Source organism: Cnephaeus nilssonii, assembly GCF_951640355.1.
Source record: "Cnephaeus nilssonii genome assembly, chromosome: 4".
In the NCBI taxonomy this organism is placed as follows: domain Eukaryota; kingdom Metazoa; phylum Chordata; class Mammalia; order Chiroptera; family Vespertilionidae; genus Cnephaeus; species Cnephaeus nilssonii.
In genome coordinates, this window is record NC_137075.1 from 16,688,115 (window position 1) to 16,710,038 (window position 21,924).

The window sequence follows — 21,924 nt, forward strand, 5'->3', positions numbered from 1 at the left end:
AAGACCAGATGCCTGCATTAGCTCCAGATATTATCCTATATAATAAAAGCCTAATATGCAAATTGTCCCCTCGACCAGGAGTACCACCAGGGGGTGGGGCCAGTCGGCCAACCGCCTGCAGCCCTTCCCCCTGGCCGGCTCCGCCCTGGCTGGCAGTGGCGGCAGGCAGCTGGAGGAAGGGAGCCGGCAGCCGCTAGGGATCCTACCCATGCATGAATTTTGTGCACTGGGCCTCTAGTACTTATATAATTGCCTGGTAGAAACCTCTCTGTCATTCATCTCCCTCCTCCTCCTCCAAGTCAAATGTCCAAATTGAATCCATCATCTTTCCTTTTCCTGCTAGGAAATCCACCAAATCTGTTCCCTTTTCTTCACTCTCTGTTTAGGTGAATGCCATCATCATATACCAGTTGTCTAAGTCACGAAGCCCGAAGATAACTGAGACTAGTCTTTCTTCTCCATTTTCTACATCTACCACTAAGTCTTTTAGCTGAATAGTTCTCAAATCTGCCCCATCTTCCATCGACACTGTTAGTGCCCTAATTCAGGTCCCCATGATTTCCTGCCTAGATAATTGAGAAGCCGCGTTAGAAATTGTCCTTAGGCCCTAGCTGGTTTGGCTCAGGGGATAGAGCGTCGGCCTGCGGACTGAAGGGTCCCGGGTTTGCTTCCAGTCAAGGGCACATGCCGGGTTGTGAGCTCGATCCCCAGTAGGGAGCATGCAGGAGGCAGCCAATCAATGATTCTCTCTCATCATTGATGTTTCTCTCTCTCCCTCTTCCTTCCCCTCCGAAATCAATAAAAATATATTTAAAAAAAGAAATTGTCCTTAGTTCACATTCTTTCCCCCCAAAAGGATTTAATTAATTAATTAATTAATTAATTAATTAATATCTTTATTGTTGAAAGTATTACATATGACCCTCTTTCCTCCCATTGACTTCTTCTAGCCCGCCCCCTGCCCCAGGCCTTCATTACCCTATTGTCTGTGTCCATGGGTTATTCATTTATGCATACAAGTTCTTTGGTTGATCCCTTCTCTTCTACCTACCCAACCCTCCTACCCTCTGAGATTTGCAAGTCTGATCCATGCTTCTATGTCTCTAGATCTATTTTGTTCATTAGATTCTACATGTAAGTGAGATCATGTGATACTTGTTTTTCTCTGACTGGCTTATTTCACTTAGAATAATACTCTCCAGGTCCCTCCATGCTGTCTGAAAGGAAAGAGATCCTTATTTTTTTACTGCTGAATAGTATTCCCTGGTGTAAATGTACCACAGCTTTTTTATCCACTCATCTACTGATGGGCACTTGGGCTGTTTCCAGATCTTAGTATTGCAAATTGTGCTGCTATGAACATAGGGGTGCATACGTTCTTTCTGATTGGTGTTTTGGGTTTCTTTAGGATACATTCCTCGAAGTGGGATCACTAGGTCAAATGGCAGTTTTTCATATTTAAATTTAAAAAAATATATTTTTATTAATTTCAGAGAGGAAGGGAGAGATAGAAACACCAATGATGAGAGAGAATCATGGATCGGATGCCTCCTGTGCAACCCACACTGGGGATTGAGCCTGAAAACCGGGCATGTGCCCTGACCAGGAATCAAACTAACCTACTGGTTTATAGGTTGATGCTCAACCACTGAGCCATACTGGCCAGGCCATATTTAATTTTTTGAGGAAACTCCATACTGGTTTCCATAATGGCTACACCAGTCTGCATTCCCACCAGCAGTGTACTAGGGTTCCCTTTTCTCCACATCCTTGCCAGCATTTGTCATTTGTTGATGGTAGCCATTCTGACAGGTGTGAGGTGATACCTCATTGTCGTTTTAATTTGCATCTCTCTGATGATCAGTGACTTTGAGCATTTTTTCGTATGTGTCTTGGCCATCTGTATATCCCCTTTGGAGAAGTGTCTATTTAGGTCCTTTGCCATTTTATAATTGGATTGTTTGTCTTTCTTTTGTTAAGTTGTATACGTTCCTTGTATATTTTAGATATTAACTCTTTATGAGATGTATCATTGCCAAATACGTTCTCCCATACAGTGGGCTCTCTTTTCATTTTGTTGATCGTTTCTTTTGCTGTGTAGAAGTTCTATTTTGATGTAGTCCCATTTGTTTATTTTCTCCCTACTTTCCTTTGCCCTAGGAGATGTATCCATAAACATATTGCTACGTCAGATGTCAGAGATTTTTGTGCCTATGGCTTCTTCTAGGATTTTTATGGTGTCACAACTTATATTTAAGTCTTTTATTTATTTTGAGTTCATTATTGTGTATGGTGTAAATTGGTGTTCTAGTTTTATTTTTTTGCATGTATCTGTCCAATTTTTCCAATACCATTTATTGAAGAGACTGTCTTGACTTCATTGTATGTTCTTGCCTCCTTTGTCAAATATTAATTGAACATAATGTCTTCGCTTGATTTCTGGGGTTTCTGTTCTATATGCCTGTTCTTTGTGCCAGTACCAGGATACTTTGATTACAGTGGCTTTGTAGTATAAATTGACTAGTGTCCTGGTGCATGGGTTTGTGCACATTGAAAGGAAATTAATTAGAAGAAATATTTTAATATCATTATCCACCCTTTCTCTATAATAGAAGTGTCAACCAAATTCACAATCGACAATGACAGATCAAAACACACATGTGCAGTAGGCACCAGAGGGAGCTTTATATGTATCATGCATGTGTGAGTCAAGTTAGCCTTTTATATATAGAGATCAATTTGCTTAATTAGACCTGGTTGGAGGGAAGGACCAGCACTTAGCCCAGTGATGGGCAACCTTTTGAGCTTGGTGTGTCAAACTTCGCCAAAAAACTGAGCATAACTCGGGTAGTGTGTCACTTTGAGGAAAAATCATTATTTCGCAAATGTTTCATTCTCAGGAGCAGCAAATGTTTCATCCTCGGCACACGGCCGCCTCAGCGGCCACGTGTCATCAGAAATGGCTACGCGTGTCAGTGCTGACACGCGTGTCATAGGTTCGCCATCACTGACTTAGCCTTTTATATATATGGATACCTGGTATTGTGATTTCTCCAACTTTGTTTTTCTTTCTTAAGCTTGCTGCAGCTATTCAGGGTCCTATATACATTTTTGGAGTATTTGTTCTATATCTGTGAAATATGCCATTGGTAATTTAATAGGGATTGTATTAAATCTATAGATTACTTTGGGGAGTATGGAAATTTTAATGATGTTAATTTTATCAATCTATGAACACGGTATATTCTTCCACTTGTTTATATCTTTCTCTATCTCTTTTTTCATCATCCTGCAGTTTTTTAAGTATAAGTCTTTTACGTCCTTGGTTAAGTTTATTCCTAAGTATTTTACTTTTTTGTTGCAATTGTAAATGGGATTGATGTTTAGTTTCTCTTTCTGAGAATTCATTGTTGGTGTGTAAAGATGCCATGGATTTCTGGGTGTTAATTTTGTATTCTGCTACATTGCCAAATTCATTTGTTAAATCTAGTAGTTTTTGGTGGAGTCTTTAGGGTTTTCTATGTACAATATCATGTCATCTGCAAATAATGAGAGTTTTACTTCCTCCTTTCCAATTTGGATGCCTTTTTTGGTTTCTTCTTGTCTGATAGCTGTGGCTAGGACTTCTAGTACTATGTTGAATAAGAGTGCTGAAAGTGAACATCCCTGTCTTGTTCCTGTTCTTAGGTGAAATGGTTTTAATTTTTCCCCATTGAGTATGATGTTGGCTGTAGGTTTGTCATATATGGCTGTTATGTTGAGACTAGAGGCCCGGTGCATGAATTTGTGCACCAGTGGGGTCCCTCAGCCTGGCCTGAGGGATCAGGCTGAAACTGGCTATTGGACATTCCCCGAGGGTTCCCAGAATGTGTGAGGGAGCAGGACAGGCCGAGGGACCCCACTGGTGCACTATCGGGGCCGGGGACGCAGGAGGTTGGCCAGCTGGGGAGAGACTGCAGGAGGGCTCTAGGGCATGTCCAGCCTGTCTAGCTCAGTCCTGATCGGCTGAACCCCAGCAGCAAGCTAACTTACCAGTTGGAGCATCTTCCCCCTGGTGGTCAGTGCACGTCATAGCAACTGTTTGACTGGTTGACTGTCTGACCCCTGGTGGTCAGTGCACATCATAGCCAGTGGTTGAGCAGCCTTAGCATATCATTAGCATATTACACTTTGATTGGTTGAACGGACGACCCGACGACCAGACACTTAACATATTAGGCTTTTATTATATAGGATATGATCTCTCTATTCCCACATTGCTGAGAGTTTTTATTAAAAATGGGTGTTGGATTTTATCTAATGCTTTTTCTACATCTATTGATATGATCATGTGATTTTTGTTTTTAGATTGTTTATGTGATGTATCACACTAATTGATTTGCGAATATTGTACTAGCCTTGCATCCATGGGATAAATCCCACTTTGTCATGGTGTATCATCTTTTTAATATATTGCTGGATCTGATTTGCTAATATTTTGTTGAGGATTTTAGCATCTAAGTTCATCAGGGACATTGGTCTGTAATTCTCTTTTTAGTGTATTTATCTATTTTTGGAATTAGGATAATGCTGGTCTCATAAAGAGAGGTTGGAAGTATTCCTTCCTCTTGGAGTTTTTGGAACAGTTTGAGGAGGATAGGTGTTAGTTGTTCTTTGAAGTTTTGGCAAAACTCCTGTATGAAGCCATCTGGACCAGGATTTTTGTTTGCTGTGTTGTTGTTTTTTTAGTTTTTTTATTACTGCTTCTTTTTCCTCAATTGTTATTGGCCTATTCAAGTTTTCTGATTTTTCCTGATTCACTTTTGAAAGATTGTATTTGTCTAGGAATTTTTCCATTTCATCCACATTGTCCAACTTATTGGCATATAGTTGCTCATAGTAATTTCTTTTAAAAAAACTTTATTATTGAAAGTATTACATAAGTCCCCTTTCACCCCCCCATTGATCTCTTCCCTCCCACCCCAGGCCCTCTCTACGCCTATTGTCTGTGTCCATGGGTTATGCATATCCTATATAATAAAAGCCTAATATGCCAATTGTTCCCTCAACCGGGAGTTTGACCAGGAGTTTGGCCAGGGGGCGAGGCCGGTTGGCCAACTGCCCGAGGCACCTCCCCAACCGGCGGCAGCAGGCAGCCAGGGGAAGGAAGGCCCCGGCCAGCTGCCAGCAGCCGCTAGGGACCCTACCCATCCAGGAATTTCATGCACTGGACCTCTAGTATGCATATAAGTTCATTGGTTGATCTCTTCCCACCCACCCTCCTCTGCCTTCCCTCTGAGGTTCCACAGTCTGTTTCATTCTTCTGTGTCTCTGGGTCTATTTTTTAAAATATATTTTTATTGATTTCAGAGAGGAAGGAGGAAGGAGAGAGAGATAGAAACACCCATGATGAGAGAGAATCATAGATTGGCTGCCTCCTGCAAGTCCCCCACTGGGGATTGAGCCCACAACCCAGGCATGTGCCCTTGGCTGGAATCAAAGCCAGGACCTTTCAGTTCGCAGGCCAACACTCTATCCACTGAGCCAAACCAGCCAGGGCTCTGGGTCTATTTTTGTTCATCATTTTATTTTGCCCATTAGATTCCACCTCTGAGTGAGATCATGTAATACTTGTCTTTCTCTGACTGGCTTATTCACATCGCATAATACTTTTCAGGTCCATCCATGCTGTTGCAAATGGTAAGAGTTCTTTCTTTTTTATAGCTGCACAGTATTCCATTGTGTAAATGTACCACAGTTTTTAATCCACTCATCTGCTAATGGGCACTTAAGTCTGTTTCCAAATCTTAGCTATTGTAAATTGCACTGCTATGAACAGAGGGGTGCATATATTCTTTCTGATGAGTATTTTGGGTTTCTTAGGATATATTCCCAGGAGTCTAATCACTGGGTCAAATGGGAGTTCCATTTTTAATTTTTTGAAGAAACACCATACTGGTTTCATAATGGCTGTTCCAGTCTGCATTCCCACCAGCAGTGTACTAGGGTTCCCTTTTGTCCACATTCTTGCCAACACTTGTCATTTTGTTGATTTGTTGGTAGCCATTCTGAGAAGTGTGAGGTGATACCTCGTTGTTTTGATTTGCATCTCTCAGATGATTAGTGACTTTGGCTCATAGTATTTTCTTACAGTTCTTTGTATTTCTGTGGTGTCAGTGTTACTTCACCACTTTTGTTTCTGCTTTTATTTATTTTGGCCCTCTCTCTTTGTTTCTTGATGAGTCTAGCTAACGGTTCATCAGTCTTGTTTATCTTTTCAAAGAACCAGCTGTTGGTTTCATTCATCTTTTTTATTTTTATTGTCTATGTAATTTATTTCTGCTTTAATCTTTATTACTTCTGTCCTTTTACTTATTCTGGGCTTTTCTTGTTGTTCTCTAATTCTTTAAGTTGTAGGGTTAAATAGTTTATAATTAATTTTTCTTGTTTTTTGAGGTAAGCCTGTAGCACTATGAGCTTCCCTCTAAGGACTGCTTTTGCTGTGTCCTAGAGATTTTCGGTTGTTGTGTGTTCATTTTCATTTGTTTCCAGGAAGTTTTCGGTTTCTTTCTTGATCTCATTGGTAACCCATTCATTGTTTAATAACATGCTATTTAGCCTCAATGTATTGAATATTTTTGAGTGTTTTCACTGTAGTTTATTTATAATTTCATTCAATTATGGTCTGAGAGGATGCTTGATATGATTTCAATCTTATTGAACTTGTAGAGACTTGTTTTCTCTCCTAATGTGTGGTCTGTCTTTCAGAATGTATAATTTGGGGTGATATGTTTTATAAATGTCAATTAAATCCATCTAATTTCAGTGTGTCATTTAGAGTCACTGTTTCCTTGTTAACTTTTTGTCTGAAAGATCTATCCAGTGATGTCAGAGAGGTGTTTAATTCCCCTACTATGAATGTATTGTTGTTAGTCTCTCCCTTAAAGTCCTCTAGAATTTTTTTTAATATACTTAGGTGCTCCTATATTGGGTGCATATATATTTCCCAGCATTATGTCCTCTTTTTGGATCGATCACTTTAGTATTATGTAGTGGACCTTTGTTATCTCTTGTGATGGCCTTCATTTTGAAGTTTATTTTGTCAGATATGAGTATTGCTAACTCAGCTTTTTTTTTTTTTTCATTTCCATTTGTATGGAAAAATTTTTCCCATCCCTTCACTTTCATTCTGTGTGAGCCTTTTCTTCTGAGGTGGATCTCTTCTAGACAGCATATAGGTTGGTCATATTTCCTTTCCATTCAGGTATCCTAAGTCTTTTGATTAGAGCATTAATCCATTTATATTTAAGGTTATTATTGATAGTTAATTATTTATTTCCATTTTAATTTTTTATGCCTATGTTTTTCTCTCTCTCTTTCTTCTCATTACAGCAATTGCTTTACCATTTATTGCAGTGCGGGTTTGGTGGCAACAAACCCCTTAGCCTTCTTTTTGTCTGGGAAGCTCTTCATTTCACCATTTTGAATGATAGCCTAGCTGGATATAGTAATCTTGGTTTCAGACCCTTGCTTTTGATTACCTTGAATACTTCATGCCATTCCCTTCTGGCCTGTACAGTTGCTGATGATAAATTAGCTGACAGCCTTATGGGAGCTCCTTTGTAGGTAACAAATTGCTTTTCTCTTACTGCCTTTAAGATTCTCTCTTTGTCTTTAATTTTTGGCCTTTTAATTATAATGTGTCTGGGAATGGGCGTGTTTGGGTTCTTCTTGCTTGGGACTATCTGTGCCTCCAGAACATGTGTGAATTTTTTCTTTACTTTATTATGTAAGTTTTCTGCTATTATTTCTTTAACCACGTTCTCTATCCATTGCTCACGTTCTTCCCCTTCTGATACTTCTATTTTGTGAATATTGTTACATTTCATAATTTTCCCACAGCTTTCTTATGCTGTCCTCCTGTTTTTTGTTTTTTTCTTTTCTTTGTGGTTCTATGATTGAATGATTTTTTTCAACCCTGTCTTTTAATTCACTGATCTGATCCTTGGCCTCCCCTAATCTTCTGTGTGTTCCTTCCAGTGTGATCTTTACTAGTGCTGTGTCATTCTTCATAGTTACTATATCTTTTCTCATGCTGTTGAGCATCCTTGTCTTTATTATCAGTGTTCTACGTCTGATAAATTTCTTATCCCCATTTCATTTAGCTCTTCTGGAGAATTCTTTTGGTTTTCATTTGGGGCTTGTTTTTTTGTCTCCACATTTTGGCTGCCTAATTGAGCTTATGTCTGTGTATTAGGTAGATCTGCTGCAACTCGCAATCTCTAGTGCAGGATAGTGTCAAATGCTGTTTCTGACTGGCCCTGAATACCCTTTTTGGAGCCATCACCAATCTATTGCTTGTGGCTCCCTATGCTGGGGATGAATGCCTTGGGAAAGGATCAAGATTTGTGCACCAAGGCCTGATTTTCCTAGCCCTGGGCCCTGGATTGGATCAGGAAAGACTCAGAGCCTCCAGAGACCTGCCTCTGTCTATAGTCTGATTGTTATTCAGTCTTGATTAGTCTCCGGCTATTGACCACAGGGTGGGGCAAGTGGTTTTCCAACAGAGTGGGGCAATTGCTTCTGGCTACAGGCTGATTGTTATTCTCAGTCTCTTAATGGGCCTCAGAAACTCCACAGGGTGCAGTAAGGGGTTTTCGAAGAGGGTGGGGCAATTGCTTCTCCCCCAGGCAAAAGCTGCCTGCATGGTGAAGGTCTGCAGGAGAAAGGCGTCCTCTGCAGTATGAGGGAATGACTCAGCACAGGAAACTGGGGTGGCTGCCTTCCGAGCTCTAACCCCACAGCCCCTAACCCTGGCTTCTGCTCACACAGTTCCAGTCTACTCTGTCCTCCCTCTGTCAGATTCCAAGGTGAGTGGCTGCACACAAAATTTTGTGTGTTGGCCCTTTAAGAGGGTGCCTGCATTTCCAGCCATCTCTCCCTGGCAGACAGCAACCCTGCTGCTTTTCACAGCCAGATGTTGTGTGAGCACCTTTCTCAGTTCAATGATCTGGGTTGAGAAGCCCAGCTTGGAGTTTAGACCCCAGAGTTCTCAGTGGGAACCCCCCACAGCTGAGATATCCCTCCAGAACTTTAGCTGCTGTTTGTGGGAGCCCAGCAAGCCCTTTTGAAGTCTCTATGCAGTCTTCAGTTCCTGTCCTTCATTTTCAGGGTTCTCTCCAGCTAGTCATCAGTTGATCATTCAGGATGGTTTTTCTGTATTTTAGCTGTAATTCCAGTTTGGTCCTGGGAGCATGTCACTGCTCATCTTTTTTTTTTTTTTAAAGAATAGTTTATTGATTTTTAGAGAGAGGAAGGAAGAGACGGGGAGAGAAACACTGATGTGAGAGAGAAACATCAATCAGCTGCCTCCTGCACACACCCTGACTGGGGCCAGGGATCGAACTTGCAACCCTGACCAGGAATCAAACCCAAGACCTTCTGGTGCATGGGATGACCCTCTAATCCACTGACACACTGGCTGTGCTGTGACATTAAAAAAAAAGTTTATATGACACAGTTTTACTCTCAGCTCCAAAGGTGGGTCATCTGATAAATTAATTTTGCTAATCCTTAAAGAAAATCTTTAATGCTCATATTCTAACATCTTTCACATCTTCCTCTTTTTGTTCCAACTTTCCCATATGCATCACTCATAGAGGGCTTTTTCCCAGAGGCATATAGAGACTACTAAAAACAAAGCTTCTCTCTCTGCCCTTCCTCCCTCTTAAGAGGTTTGCATAAATGTGAATCTTTTACCTTTAGTGACTCATGTTGCCATTTCTCTGCCATGACAGTGTCTCTCTTCTCTTCCTTTGCATCAGGTCAGCAACAGCCCATTGTCAGAAGAGGCTGTCCTGGGATTTGAGTATGGGATGAGCATTGAGAGCCCTAAGTTACTGCCCCTCTGGGAGGCTCAGTTTGGCGATTTCTTCAATGGTGCCCAGATCATCTTTGACACGTTCATCTCTGGAGGTTGGTTTTGGCATATGGGTGTATAGTGGATACATGATGCTAGCCTTATGGGGACAATTGAATGAAAAGGAGCTATAGCTGCTTTTGAGACTCTTTGTACCACAGATCCTGGGGAGAGTTGGGGGTTGCCCTATCATCCACTGGGGCATGGCAGCTATCAGAATTAAATAAACTGAGTACCACTCAGCTGCTATGCAGGGAGCACCTTCCCACCTGTGGGGGAATGTGTTTGGCTATAGGAAGCAGGACATGTACCTCCCAGGTCGTAAGTAGTTTGACTTTCAGATCTACTCTTGGAGTTTGTTGATTAGCTATGACATCAATCACAAACAGGGAATGGTCACATAGTTGAGGATTTGTGAGCAGAGTGAATGTCAATCTTGAAAATCTGCTTCCCTCAATCCAGAGACACTCAAGTATCTGAACATTGGAAGTTGTGCATCTTGATCATTTTTAATAATCATTTATAAAAAAGCAGGACCTGCTTACTGTAAAAATTCAAAGTATATAAAGTACAAGTATGAGTCTCCCCCACATGCTCACCCCATTTTGGGGGGTAAGCACTCTTGGATTATGAGTGTGCACTATAGATCCTTCCCTTGGTTGTGTTACTCTGTGTCTGTGTAGTTGTGAGTAAGAAACATGCCAAGCAATGTCATCCCAGTAAATGTAATTTAAAATAAAAACAACAATAAAAAGGAAACGTGCCTTAAGGAAACTGGACTTTGACATGTCCAGAGACTGTTCGAAAGTGCCTGTGCCTTGAACTTGAGGACAGTGGCCTGTGATGTCAGGGGTTCTGTGAGGGAAAAGTAGGAGCTGTCCAGTCTTGGTAAGAGTTGTGCCTGAGTGGATCCAGCATGGCCATGTTGTTCTGGGAGCCGGATGGTTACTGTTGAGTTTGTGTTCCACTTGCTAAATAAATCCCAATATGAACCATTCCAGGGTTTCAACTGGTAGGATGGATATTTTTTCTCCCAACTATCGTGTAACAATGCTGGACAGTACATGTAATGAAAATGGTTCTAGTGGGTCAGGCAGCTAACTAACTTTTGTTCCTCTACCCAGATCAGATCAGACCAGACTTTTCATTTCTGCTTCACAGAGGTCTCACTCCCTCCTACTGTTTTCCAGGAGAGGCCAAGTGGCTCCTCCAGAGCGGCATTGTGATTCTCCTGCCCCACGGGTATGACGGGGCTGGACCTGACCACTCCTCTTGTCGCATAGAGCGTTTCTTGCAGGTATGTCCAATGCCTTTTTGATTCCAGGAACCTTTCCATGATTCTGAGGGGCTTTGAACTAGAATTGCCTCCTGCAGGTACTTAATGTGTGCCTTAAACCGTCAGACATTGTAGTATTTGAATGAAACAGATTTAATGCCCTGGAAGTGGCAAGCCTGGCGGCCTCGTCGCCTCCACTGAGCACTGTAGTGGCTTCTGCTCTAAATTTTGCCTTTATTTTCCCACCAGGGTTGCCTATGCACACCCTCTCTCCAAATCGACTAGTAATAATTGTCAGGATTTTGATGCTTTCTTTTCTTTCCATTGTTTCTGGAGTGGGGTTAGGAGCCATGTCTTAGCTTTTTGTTAACACCAGGGTCTTCTGAGATTTAATTCATTGTCCTCAACTTTTCAACCTTGTTAGCTGCTTTTGATTTTGTTTTGTCTTTAAAACAAACTAACAGCCCTGCCTGGTTTCACTCAGTGGATAGAGCATCAGTCTGCGGACTGAAGGGTCCCAGGTTTGATTTGTGTCAAGGGCACAAGCCCAGGTTGTGGGCTCGATCCCCAGTAGGGGGAGTGCAGGAGGCAGCCAATCAATAATTCTCTCTCATTATTGATGTTTCTATCTCTCTCTCCCTCTTCTTTCCTCTCTGAAATTAATAAAAATATTAAAATAAATAAATTTAAAAACGTTTAAGCAAGTCGTTCTAAAAAAACAAATCAAACTCTTGTGTTTATTTCATTAGAAGAGTGGGATTATGACACCATCTTAACTCAACAGTAATCAGAATCTGTATTTTTTAAAAGGTCCCCTCCAGATGCTCCTTGAAATCAGCTGTGTTTGGAAACAACTGTGTTAAAATATGCAGACTCAGGCAAATGGGGGAAGCATCGGACCTCTCCTTTGGTTAATTCTTCATAGGCTGTAAATTTACTTTCTGGTATTACCTGTAATGGAGGGAAATATTTTTTTTTTCTCACCCTTGAGAGCCCTGTGGTCCCTTTGGAGATTGTAGGCGATGATCTGAACGTTCTCCTTTCTTTCATTTCTGTCCCAGATGTGTGACAGCGCAGAGGAGGGGGTGGACGGGGACACCGTGAACATGTTTGTGGCACACCCCACGACTCCTGCTCAGTATTTCCATTTGCTCAGGAGACAAATGGTCCGGAACTTCAGAAAACCCCTCATTGTTGCTTCTCCGAAGATGTTACTCAGGTTCCCTGTAAGTGGGAAACGCTGTTTGGAAGCCTTTCTTCTCTCGTCATTTTATTCTGCTGTGTTTTTTTTTTTAAATCTAATTATAGTTCTAAATTATAGAAACATCTATTTAGTTTTAGTTGGCTTTGCTTTTCTAAAACTAAATCAACCTATCAACACACACCCTCCCCTCTCCCCCTTTCAAGAATAACTGGTAATATAAGTAGCTCTCAGTTTCATTGTAATGCAGGACAGGATAGCAGATATTACCACACTGGTATCCTGGTCTGAGAGGAAACAATTTTATAGAAAAAGTTTAAAAGTCCAAATGGTCTACTAGTAGACACTACTGTGTTGATAGTAGCAACTTGGGAATTTAGAGCATTTTCATGAAAGGGAGTGGTGTTATTCATTGACTTTTTTTTTACACATTTTTTCTGTTAAATGATTTATCACAGGTAGAGAGGCCTGTTTCAATAAGCACAACATCATAACAGTATAGCTTATTGTACACTGCTTTAAAAGCGTACGTTTTCTCTTGGTTTACCTGAACTAAGTGTTAGGTGCACAATATATTTTTAAATAACAAATATGCTAGTTTTCAAATGGCAGAGTTCAAGGTAATAAATACTAATAAGCATTTATTTATCCTGTCTGCTATACTTTTTTTTTAATTTTACATGAGAATCTTAATTAGAATGAACATTAAAACACTTGCATTTATTTGGATGCTACAGCTGAGGTGAAATACAGGTAAGTGATTTATGATATGGCTGTTCAGGACTATCTTGTGCTTTGCACAAAGGTTGGAGAGTGTAGATTTGGAATTGAGGGGTATTGAGGAAAGTTGCAAGTGACTTGCTTTCACAGGTTGCATTTTTAAGCAGTGCCTAGCCTTTGGAGAGGAGTAAGGAGACACTCTCATGGTCAGCACTTGTGTGATACTGAGTGAAATGAAGACCTCCTTAAAATTTGCACTCTAGGCACCTCACCTGTCTTACCCTAGTTCTGACTCTGAGGGTCAATATCAAATGTAATGATATTAAATATAATGTATGTGTAGTATCAAGTATTAAGTGAACTACTAGAAATTTTATTGAGAATCTCTTGCTATTTGAAACTGAGAACAAGAGTTCATATTCTGGCCCTAATGTTTTACTCCTTGCCCCAAGTCTAATATGTAACTTATCCTATAATAGAGGCCTTATTTGGGAGCTTTAAAAAATACCAACAGCTATACTATAGATTTTAAAGTGAAAAACTACTCATTAAGTAGTCAAATATCTTCCTTAAACATATAAATTCTTTTATTAATTGAAAATGAGTACGACCGTTATTGAATTCTGATTTCCTCCTGAAAATTTGATTATTGGTACACATGATCTATTAGAATATAAGTCAACCCTTTCTTTTCCATGGTCTATTCAGAGATGACTTGCCACGTGATGAACATGACTCAGGGCTATAGGGAGTTTTTAGTCAATTGGTACCTAAATCCCACTCCAATTTCCCACCCAGCTCTGAATCCCAGCTTCTTTTGTTTCCAGTCCTTCCTAGTAGGACTGATGAAGGGATATGGTTCAGAATGGAGAAAGGTCACATTAATTAATAATAAGACTAGCTGAATAGTTAATATTAATTTTTAAAGTTATATCACAATATCCCAGCACCAATGTGGCTCCCCACAATGGCCTAGCAAAATGCCATATACCCATTTGGGACTAGACTGTAGGGAAACTAAATGATAGCAAAAGGGATCAAATCTCTAACCTTGGCTTCATCAGTTTTGTACTCTAAGTTCTATGCAACAAGCATTTATTTAAATTGAGCTCATTAATAATTTTTTTTTATCACAGAAATATTCACTTCTTGTTCCTACTTGTTCTGACTTATAGATTTCATTTAAAACTTATAATAAGAAACTTAAAGAGAGAAATAGTTGCCTTAGCTTCGCTGTTTTGGTTCACAATATAAATCTATAAAATGTTGCTTCTAATTCCAAATAATTAAAGCATACTTTTTAATAATAATAAAGTTGTATGATCAAACTGAAACTTGGATTCTTAAAATTTTATTGTGGCACCAGACAAAAGGCAATCTTACCTAACCTCGGGAAAGGAATTTATTCTGAAGTATTCAGAATTAAATATTTCTGTAAAGCTATTGTATTTATTAGTACATATGTTTACTTATGTTCCTAGGTGAGAATTTTGATACTATTTCTTGGCAAAGATCCCTTATACTAGTAAGTAAAAGCATCTTCAGCTCCTTTCAACTGTTTGATAGATTTATGGCTTTTCCCCTACTCCTTAGGCAGCTGTATCAACTCTTCAAGAAATGGCACCAGGAACAACATTCAAACCGGTCATTGGTGATTCATCTGTGGATCCAAAAAAGTAATTTGATGTGTATTTGTTTTTCAGAGTTTTAATTGGTGGGAGAACTAGCTCATGTTAAGGAACCCAAAGAGACCCAAATCTCCTCCTTCTTAATATTAGTCCTTTAAGTGAGCGAGGTAGGAGTTAAAATATGCATGGAAGAGTGAACTTTGGAGGCATATGTTGCTAAAGAAGGCTTGCCAGGGCATTGTATATGTCTGAGCCCAACTACAGAGCTCCACTGCTTTATTAGTGAAGCCTTTAAATCTATGTGGTCTCCCCTTTCTTCTGATAAAATTCTTATTTTGAGGTATTTCTCTCTCATCCTACTGTCCCTTTTCTACCAAACAGTGTTAAGAGTCTAGTGTTCTGCTCTGGCAAACACTTCTATGCTCTGCTGAAGCAAAGAGAATCTTTGGGGGCCGAGAAACATGCATTTGCCATTATCCGAATAGAGGAACTCTGCCCGTTCCCGTTGGACTCATTACAACTGGAGATGAGCAAATACAAACATGTTAAAGGTAAAGGGTTCTTTGATTTGAAATATCTGCATGTGAATGTTTTCTTTGAACTATCTCAAATGAAAAGAGGTTATGGGGCAGTGAGAGTTATTAGAAAACTAGAGGCCCAGTGCACGGATTCGTGCACCGGTGGGGGTCCCTCGGCCTGGCCTGCCGGGATTGGGCCGAAACTGGGGATCAGGCTGAAACCGGCTCTCCAACATCCCCCGAGGAGTCCCAGATTGTGAGAGGGCTGTTCTTGGGTGACGCACCCCGGAATCAGACTCCCTTCTCTCTGGTTCCCGGTACATCACCTGAGAACTGCAGCTGCCATCACCGCAGCTAGGCAGCTCCTGCGTTGAGCATCTGCCCCCTGGTAGTCAGTGTGCATCATAGCTACCAGTTGGAGCGTCTGCCCCCAGGTGGTCATTGCATGTCATAGCTACTGGTCGGATGGTCACTTAGGCTTTTATGTATATAGATAGATTGGATCTCATGGAATCTAGAAATATGAAAATAATACTTCTAGAGCCAGTATCTTCATGTCTTTTGTGGTGTTTCTTACAGTCTCCCCTTCTCTCATCTAAGGCATCTAATTTCTTGAGAGTTTGGAGGGAATCACTATCACTTACGACAATCAACTATAATTGTAAAAGATAAGCCTTTCAACAAATGGAGTTAGAATAATTGGATATCTTATGCACCTTACACAGAAATTAAATCAAAATTGATTATAGACCTAAATGTAAAATGTGAAGTTGCAAAACTTTTAGAAGAAAATCTTTGTGACCTTAAGTTGGGCAAAAAGTTCTTAGCTATAACACCAAAAACATGTTCCATAAAAGAAAAATTGGACTTTATCAAAATGAAAACCTCTGCAAAGAAAATAAAAGGACAAGCCACAAGCTGGGAGAAAATATTTGCAGATAAATATCTGGCAAAGGAGTGTTTAAAGAACTCTTAAAACTCAACAGTAAGAAAATATTATTCAATTTTTAAAGAACTGAACAGGCACTTTACCAAAAAACTAGATAGCAAATAACTATATGAAAAGATGCTCAACATAATTAGTGATAATGGAACCGCAAATTAAGTTAAAATGAGATATGGCTACATACCTATTTGAATGGCTAAAATGAAAACAAAACAAAACAACAAACTGACAATATCAAGTGATGATGAGGATGAGGAGCAACTGTAACCCTCATTCACTGCTGGTGGAAATGCAAATTGGTTCTGCCATTGTGGTACACAGTTTGTCAGTTTCTTATGCAGTCACACATAGAGCTACCATACCACCCGACAGTCCCACTCCTAGGTGTTTACTTACCAAAGAGAATGGAAAGCATGTCCCCAGAAATACTAGCATGTGAATGTTTGTAACAGCTTTATTCATAATTGCCTTAAACTGGAAACAAACAAAATGTTCTTCCACCATGAGTGACTAAACAATCAGTGGTACATCCATATTGAGGTCATACTACTCAACAATAAAAGAGAGTGAACTATTGCTATCAGCAAAATCACAAATGGATTTTGCTAATTCAAGGAAGCCAGACCCATACTGTATGCTTCTATTTATCTGACATTCTGGAAAAGGCAAAACTGTTGGGATAGAGGAAAGATCAGTGGTTGCCAGAGGTTGGGGGTAGGAGAAGGACTTGCATACAAAGGGACAAGATGAGGGAATTTTTTTGGGGTTGATAGAATTGTTCAGTATCATGGTTGTGCTGGTGGATACATTACTATGTATTTGTCAAAAAAAAGACAAAAAAAAAAGACACTATGCCATGTTGGAAAAATGTGTGTGTGTGTGTGTGTGTATATGTGTATATATATATATATATATATGTATATATATACACACACACATACATATAGTATGTGTGTATGTGTGTGTGTTTATGTTGTATATGTTTACTTGAGGTACTGAGATGGATTTTCTTCTTTTATAGATTTTATTTGGAGTCAGGAGGAGCCTCAGAACATGGGTCCATGGTGTTTTGTTTCCCCAAGGTTTGAAAAGCAGCTGGCCTGCAAGGTACTATCTCTGCCTCTCAAAGTGTTCTTGTATCTTGCTTTTCCTGGAGTGCCAACAAATGGTTTTATCCCCTACTATCGATCCAATTCTTTTAAACATAAACTAAAATATAAAGTCTAGTTTTAGGCTGTTCTTTCAAAATAAAATGCTGAGTGTTTATCAGTCTATGTGCACATACTAGTAGCATGTAAAAACAAAAAGTGGCTATACTTAGAAAGTAAAAGCCCTTACCTGTTGGCTGCTTTCCCACTAGCCTCCTCAGCGTTCTTGTCCTAAAGGTCAACATCCAAGCCACGGGGGAACTGAGTGATGAGCAGCCTTGTTTTACAACATGGGAGTAGAGATACCCAATGATGCTTGATCCAGACCCATCCACACAGCAGAGATCCCTTACAGGCCAAATTCTTCTTAATTACGCTGTAGGAAGGGGAAAACAATGAGAAGAGCAATTGTGCTTCTGTTTTATCTTTCTATTCTGCTTAAATTAGAACTCTTTTCACTCATTTGATACTAGTTGGCTAGGCCCAAATAATTTTCTCATGTAAATAACTCTAATTTAGGAAACTACCGCTAAAACCAACTAATAGTTACTGAAGAATAGAACAAATTTGAGAATTTATATTCCCTTATTATGCCTGGAATTTTGTTGCTTTTTAGTTGTGACAGTCTATTCTATGTAAGTCATTACTTTTCCAAAAAAGGTGATTTATGTTAAACAAGCTAAGAGAAATACAGGCACCTGCTTGGGTGGACTAAGCAGAGTTCTGATTGGGTCACAGTGTCGTTTTATTCCTTTTCTGCCCCAATGACAGCTCCGCCTTGTGAGCCGACCACCTTTGCCGGCACCTGCTGTAGGAATTGGCACCGTTCACCTGCAGCAGCATGAGGATATCCTTACCAGGACCTTCGCTTGATGATGTACTTGGAAGAAATACAACTTCCTGTTAAGGAAATTGCCACAAAAAGAAAGGCCGGCTTCCTCTACTCTCCTTTTCCCATTAGGTAACATGGAATGTCTGCGTTCCTCTAAGATGTTGGGACTGATTAGGACAGTTTAACCTGGAATACATGGAATAGCAATGGAATCAATATATAAATCAGACAAGTAACTTTTATCCTTACAAATTCGATCATGTTACAGTTTGGTTAGATCTGAGAGTTATAGAGCTAGGTCATAATCAAGATCTTTCAGATTCCACTCTCTCATTAACTGTATATGACCAGGAAAGTTCTTTAGCTTGACTTTATAGCTACATATAGATTACCTCAACATTACCTCTAGATTTATTTGATGCATGTCACTTTCATTAATTTTCCCCTTCTTTATTCAAAGTCAAATATTTTCATTTATGTCGGTTTTGGTGTAGTCTTCCAGCCACTGTGAAAAATGTTTCACTAGACACTGTAGCAATACTATATTATTTCTGATTTCTGATTTCAAGATAGTTGTTTTACCCATTGTCCTTAAGTATATTAAATACAAATCTCTGGGTGTGATCTTTTAGCATAGTGGTACTAAGTGAAGGAGTTTTGTGTGTTTTTTAAAATACGTTTTTATTGATTATTTTTTAGAGAGGCAGGAAGGCAAGAGGGAGAGAGAAACATCAATGAGAGAGAAACATTGATCAGCTGCCTCCTGCACAACCAGGCATGTATCCTGACTGGGAATTGAACTGGCAACCTCTTGGTGCATGGGATGATGCTCAACCAACTGAGCCACACAGGTGGGGCAAGTGAAGGAGTTTTAGGTACAATGAAATTGGTTTGTGGCCTGCCTTGCCATAGTAGCTTTCTTCCCTAAATTGTTCTTGCGGTGGTATTTCAAATGACTTTGGATGTCTGATAAAGAGAATTTCAGCCCCTGGTTAATCAGTCTTGCCTTTAAACGTCCCTGCTGCAGTGTGATGTTTATTTGCGGTGTTTAAGGTGCACTTTAATTTTGACAGCAGGAACTTCCCAACACCAGGTGCTTGGGAATTTCTAGGGATCACCAACCCACTCCCTTATTCTGAAATTAAATGGTACTGGAAGCATAACTAAACAGCAGCAATCTGTGCAGCTTTACATGGCTTGGTGCTGCAGAAGCTCTACCATTGACCATTCTTGTGATACTTTTTCTCAGAAATGATGGTGGAAGTCCTGGGGCACTGGAATGCCCTCTTCACTTTTACTGGCAACTGGTAATATTTTTCAGAATCAATGTATAAGTTGTTCTGGTCACAGCAGTAGATTTGTGGTTCATATCTTACATGTATGCATTAGTGCATTGACAACATTTCTGTAGTATTCAGATCCCTTTTATTCTTATACACCATAATGCTTCCTTTCTGTGTCAAGCCTTATAAATCATGTAATGTGGTGCCACTCATGTAAATGACTAAAATTACAGAGGTCTATTTAATGAGAAAGGTTACAGTATTGTATATCAAACTAGTAAAAAATAAAAGCACAGTGTCATTTTCAGATCTCTTGGTTTCTTAACTTAAAAAATTTTTAAAGTGTAAGACAAAAATGAGAGGGAAAACTAGATTTTTTTTCTTAGTTTCGTGTAGATCTCTTCAAATTTCTAACTTTATACCTCAAAAGTCTGTTTATGGTATCTTGTTATATCTTCTCCAACTTGAGCCATGAGCTGTGTACCTCATCCTCACTCTCAATCACTACAGCAACAAGGGCCAGCATTTTGAATTTCCTTGCAGGAAGAGACCATTTGAAAAATTCCAAATCAAATGCTCCTATGATAAAATACTAGATTAAAAACATAACAAGGTAAAATAAAATATTTTACTTTATTCCTTTTTAAATTTTGATAATATGACTTTTGTATCCCATTTATATCTATCAATGCTACATTTCATAGTCAATGAAGATTACAGTTCAAAATTGGGTATTCAGTGAATAGAATGACACATTATTCTTTGTAAAATAAAATTTTATTCCTTATAAGACCATTTGGTTCGGTTTTTCTGTTTTCCATACATATACTATAAGGAAGCATGCTATATTCTAAAACATACCCTTTTTTTTAGTCCTACTGTATTACTTTTAAAGTTTTATTATTTTTAAAAACTTCTTTTATTTTTTTTACGTCTTTGTAAGAGACATTTATATTTATAAAGGAAATCTCCATTTGTAAGGGTGTCTTTCTATCCATTGTTTTGGTCCATCTAGGTTAACACACCTTTGTTGTTGTTGTTTTATTTTATTAAATCTTTATTGCTGAAAGTATTTCAGAGTCCCCTTTTCCCCTCATTGAACCCTTCTAGCCTGCCCCCACGTCTTCACCACCCTATTGTCTGTGTCCATGGATTAACACACCTTTGAAATGCCCCTCTTTTTAGACCCCTCATAAGGGTAACCACCCTCAAGTGAGCACAAAATTTTAGCTATCCTGTAATGCCATTCTAGAGATTTCCTCGCCTTACTTCCTCCTACTGTCACATAATCTTCTTTACATTCCCCCATTAGTTCCAACTGTATTTAAAGCAGTGATGGCAAACCTATGACACGTGTGTCAGCACTGACACGTGTAGCCATTTCTGATGACACGCGGCCGCATGCCGAGGATGAAACATTTGCTGCTCCTGAGGATGAAACATTTGCGACTAGAGTCTTGGAGTTAGTTTTTTCCTCAAAGTGACACACTACCCGAGTTATGCTCAGTTTTTTGGCGAAGTTTGACACACCAAGCTCAAAAGGTTGCCCATCACTGATTTAAAGGGATGCAGTTCCCTACCAGAACTCCAGTTGGAAGGCAGTTCCTGCCGGGGTCCTCGCTGGTGGGTAGGTGCCATGGGACATGGCCTCCAACAGGCCAGGGGGAAGCGGGAGGCGCAAGAGGACCAAGTTCAGCAAAAACCAACTTCAGGTTCTTATCGAGGCCTTTGAAAAGGACCCATACCCTGATATCACTGTCCGAGAAGAACTAGCCAAGCAAACCCAGATTCCTCAGTCCAGAATCCAGGTGTGGTTTCAGAACCGGAGAGGTAGACAATCAAAGGACTCCCAGAGGAGGCCCTGTCTGGAGGCAGATGCTGTGGCTCCCGCATCCCGCCAGGGTGCATTCGCTGCCCCCCCCCCCCCCCCCCACCAAGGCCTCCAGGGCCTACCCCCCCTACGTGGCCCCGGTGGCAGAACTCTCCAGAGCTATGCCGACCGATTCTCCTGGGGGGCGGAGCGTGCTTCTGGGCCAGCAGTCCGGGGAGGGGGGGGCACGCTGGTATGCTGGTCGCCCATGTGGCCTCTCCCTACCTGGAGACTCCAGCCAAGGCACTGGGGGAACCTTCCGGGAGTTTCCATCACTCTCCGTCTTCGGGAGTCAGCCCTTCAGCTATGGGTGCATTTCCTGCTCCCCAACAGCCCTTCCGGGAGCAGCTGGTGGCATAGACACTCATCTGGGGGACCCCAGGCCGCTCATATATGGGGACTGGGCCCTGCAAGGGCAGGGGCAGCATTTTCCTTGTGATGGGCAGCAGCCATGGGGGGCTGGCAGCCTCTACCTGCTCCCCAGCAGCCACTGTCCCAGCACCCTGGGGTCTGGAAGCAGCCACCCCGCCCCCTTCAGCCCAGGAACACGGGCTGGATCCTGCTGAGACCAGATGCCTCCAGGAGGAGGAGGAGCCCGAGCTGT

General features: G+C 40.5%; 1 protein-coding gene across 3 annotated transcripts in view; it reads left to right on the plus strand.

Moving 5' to 3' along the window:
* The window catches only part of DHTKD1 (dehydrogenase E1 and transketolase domain containing 1), a 60,374-nt gene extending 40,243 nt beyond the window's left edge, over positions 1 to 20,131 (plus strand). For all 3 annotated transcript variants that reach the window (XM_079769483.1, XM_079769484.1, XM_079769485.1), the window contains 7 exons: positions 9,804 to 9,954; positions 11,089 to 11,195; positions 12,236 to 12,400; positions 14,689 to 14,771; positions 15,105 to 15,274; positions 17,209 to 17,294; positions 18,107 to 20,131. In XM_079769483.1, coding sequence (XP_079625609.1) covers positions 9,804 to 9,954; positions 11,089 to 11,195; positions 12,236 to 12,400; positions 14,689 to 14,771; positions 15,105 to 15,274; positions 17,209 to 17,294; positions 18,107 to 18,208 — 864 coding nt within the window. In that variant the 3' untranslated portion in view covers positions 18,209 to 20,131. The remainder of the gene's footprint in view (positions 1 to 9,803; positions 9,955 to 11,088; positions 11,196 to 12,235; positions 12,401 to 14,688; positions 14,772 to 15,104; positions 15,275 to 17,208; positions 17,295 to 18,106) is intronic.
* The last annotated feature ends 1,793 nt before the right edge of the window (positions 20,132 to 21,924 follow it).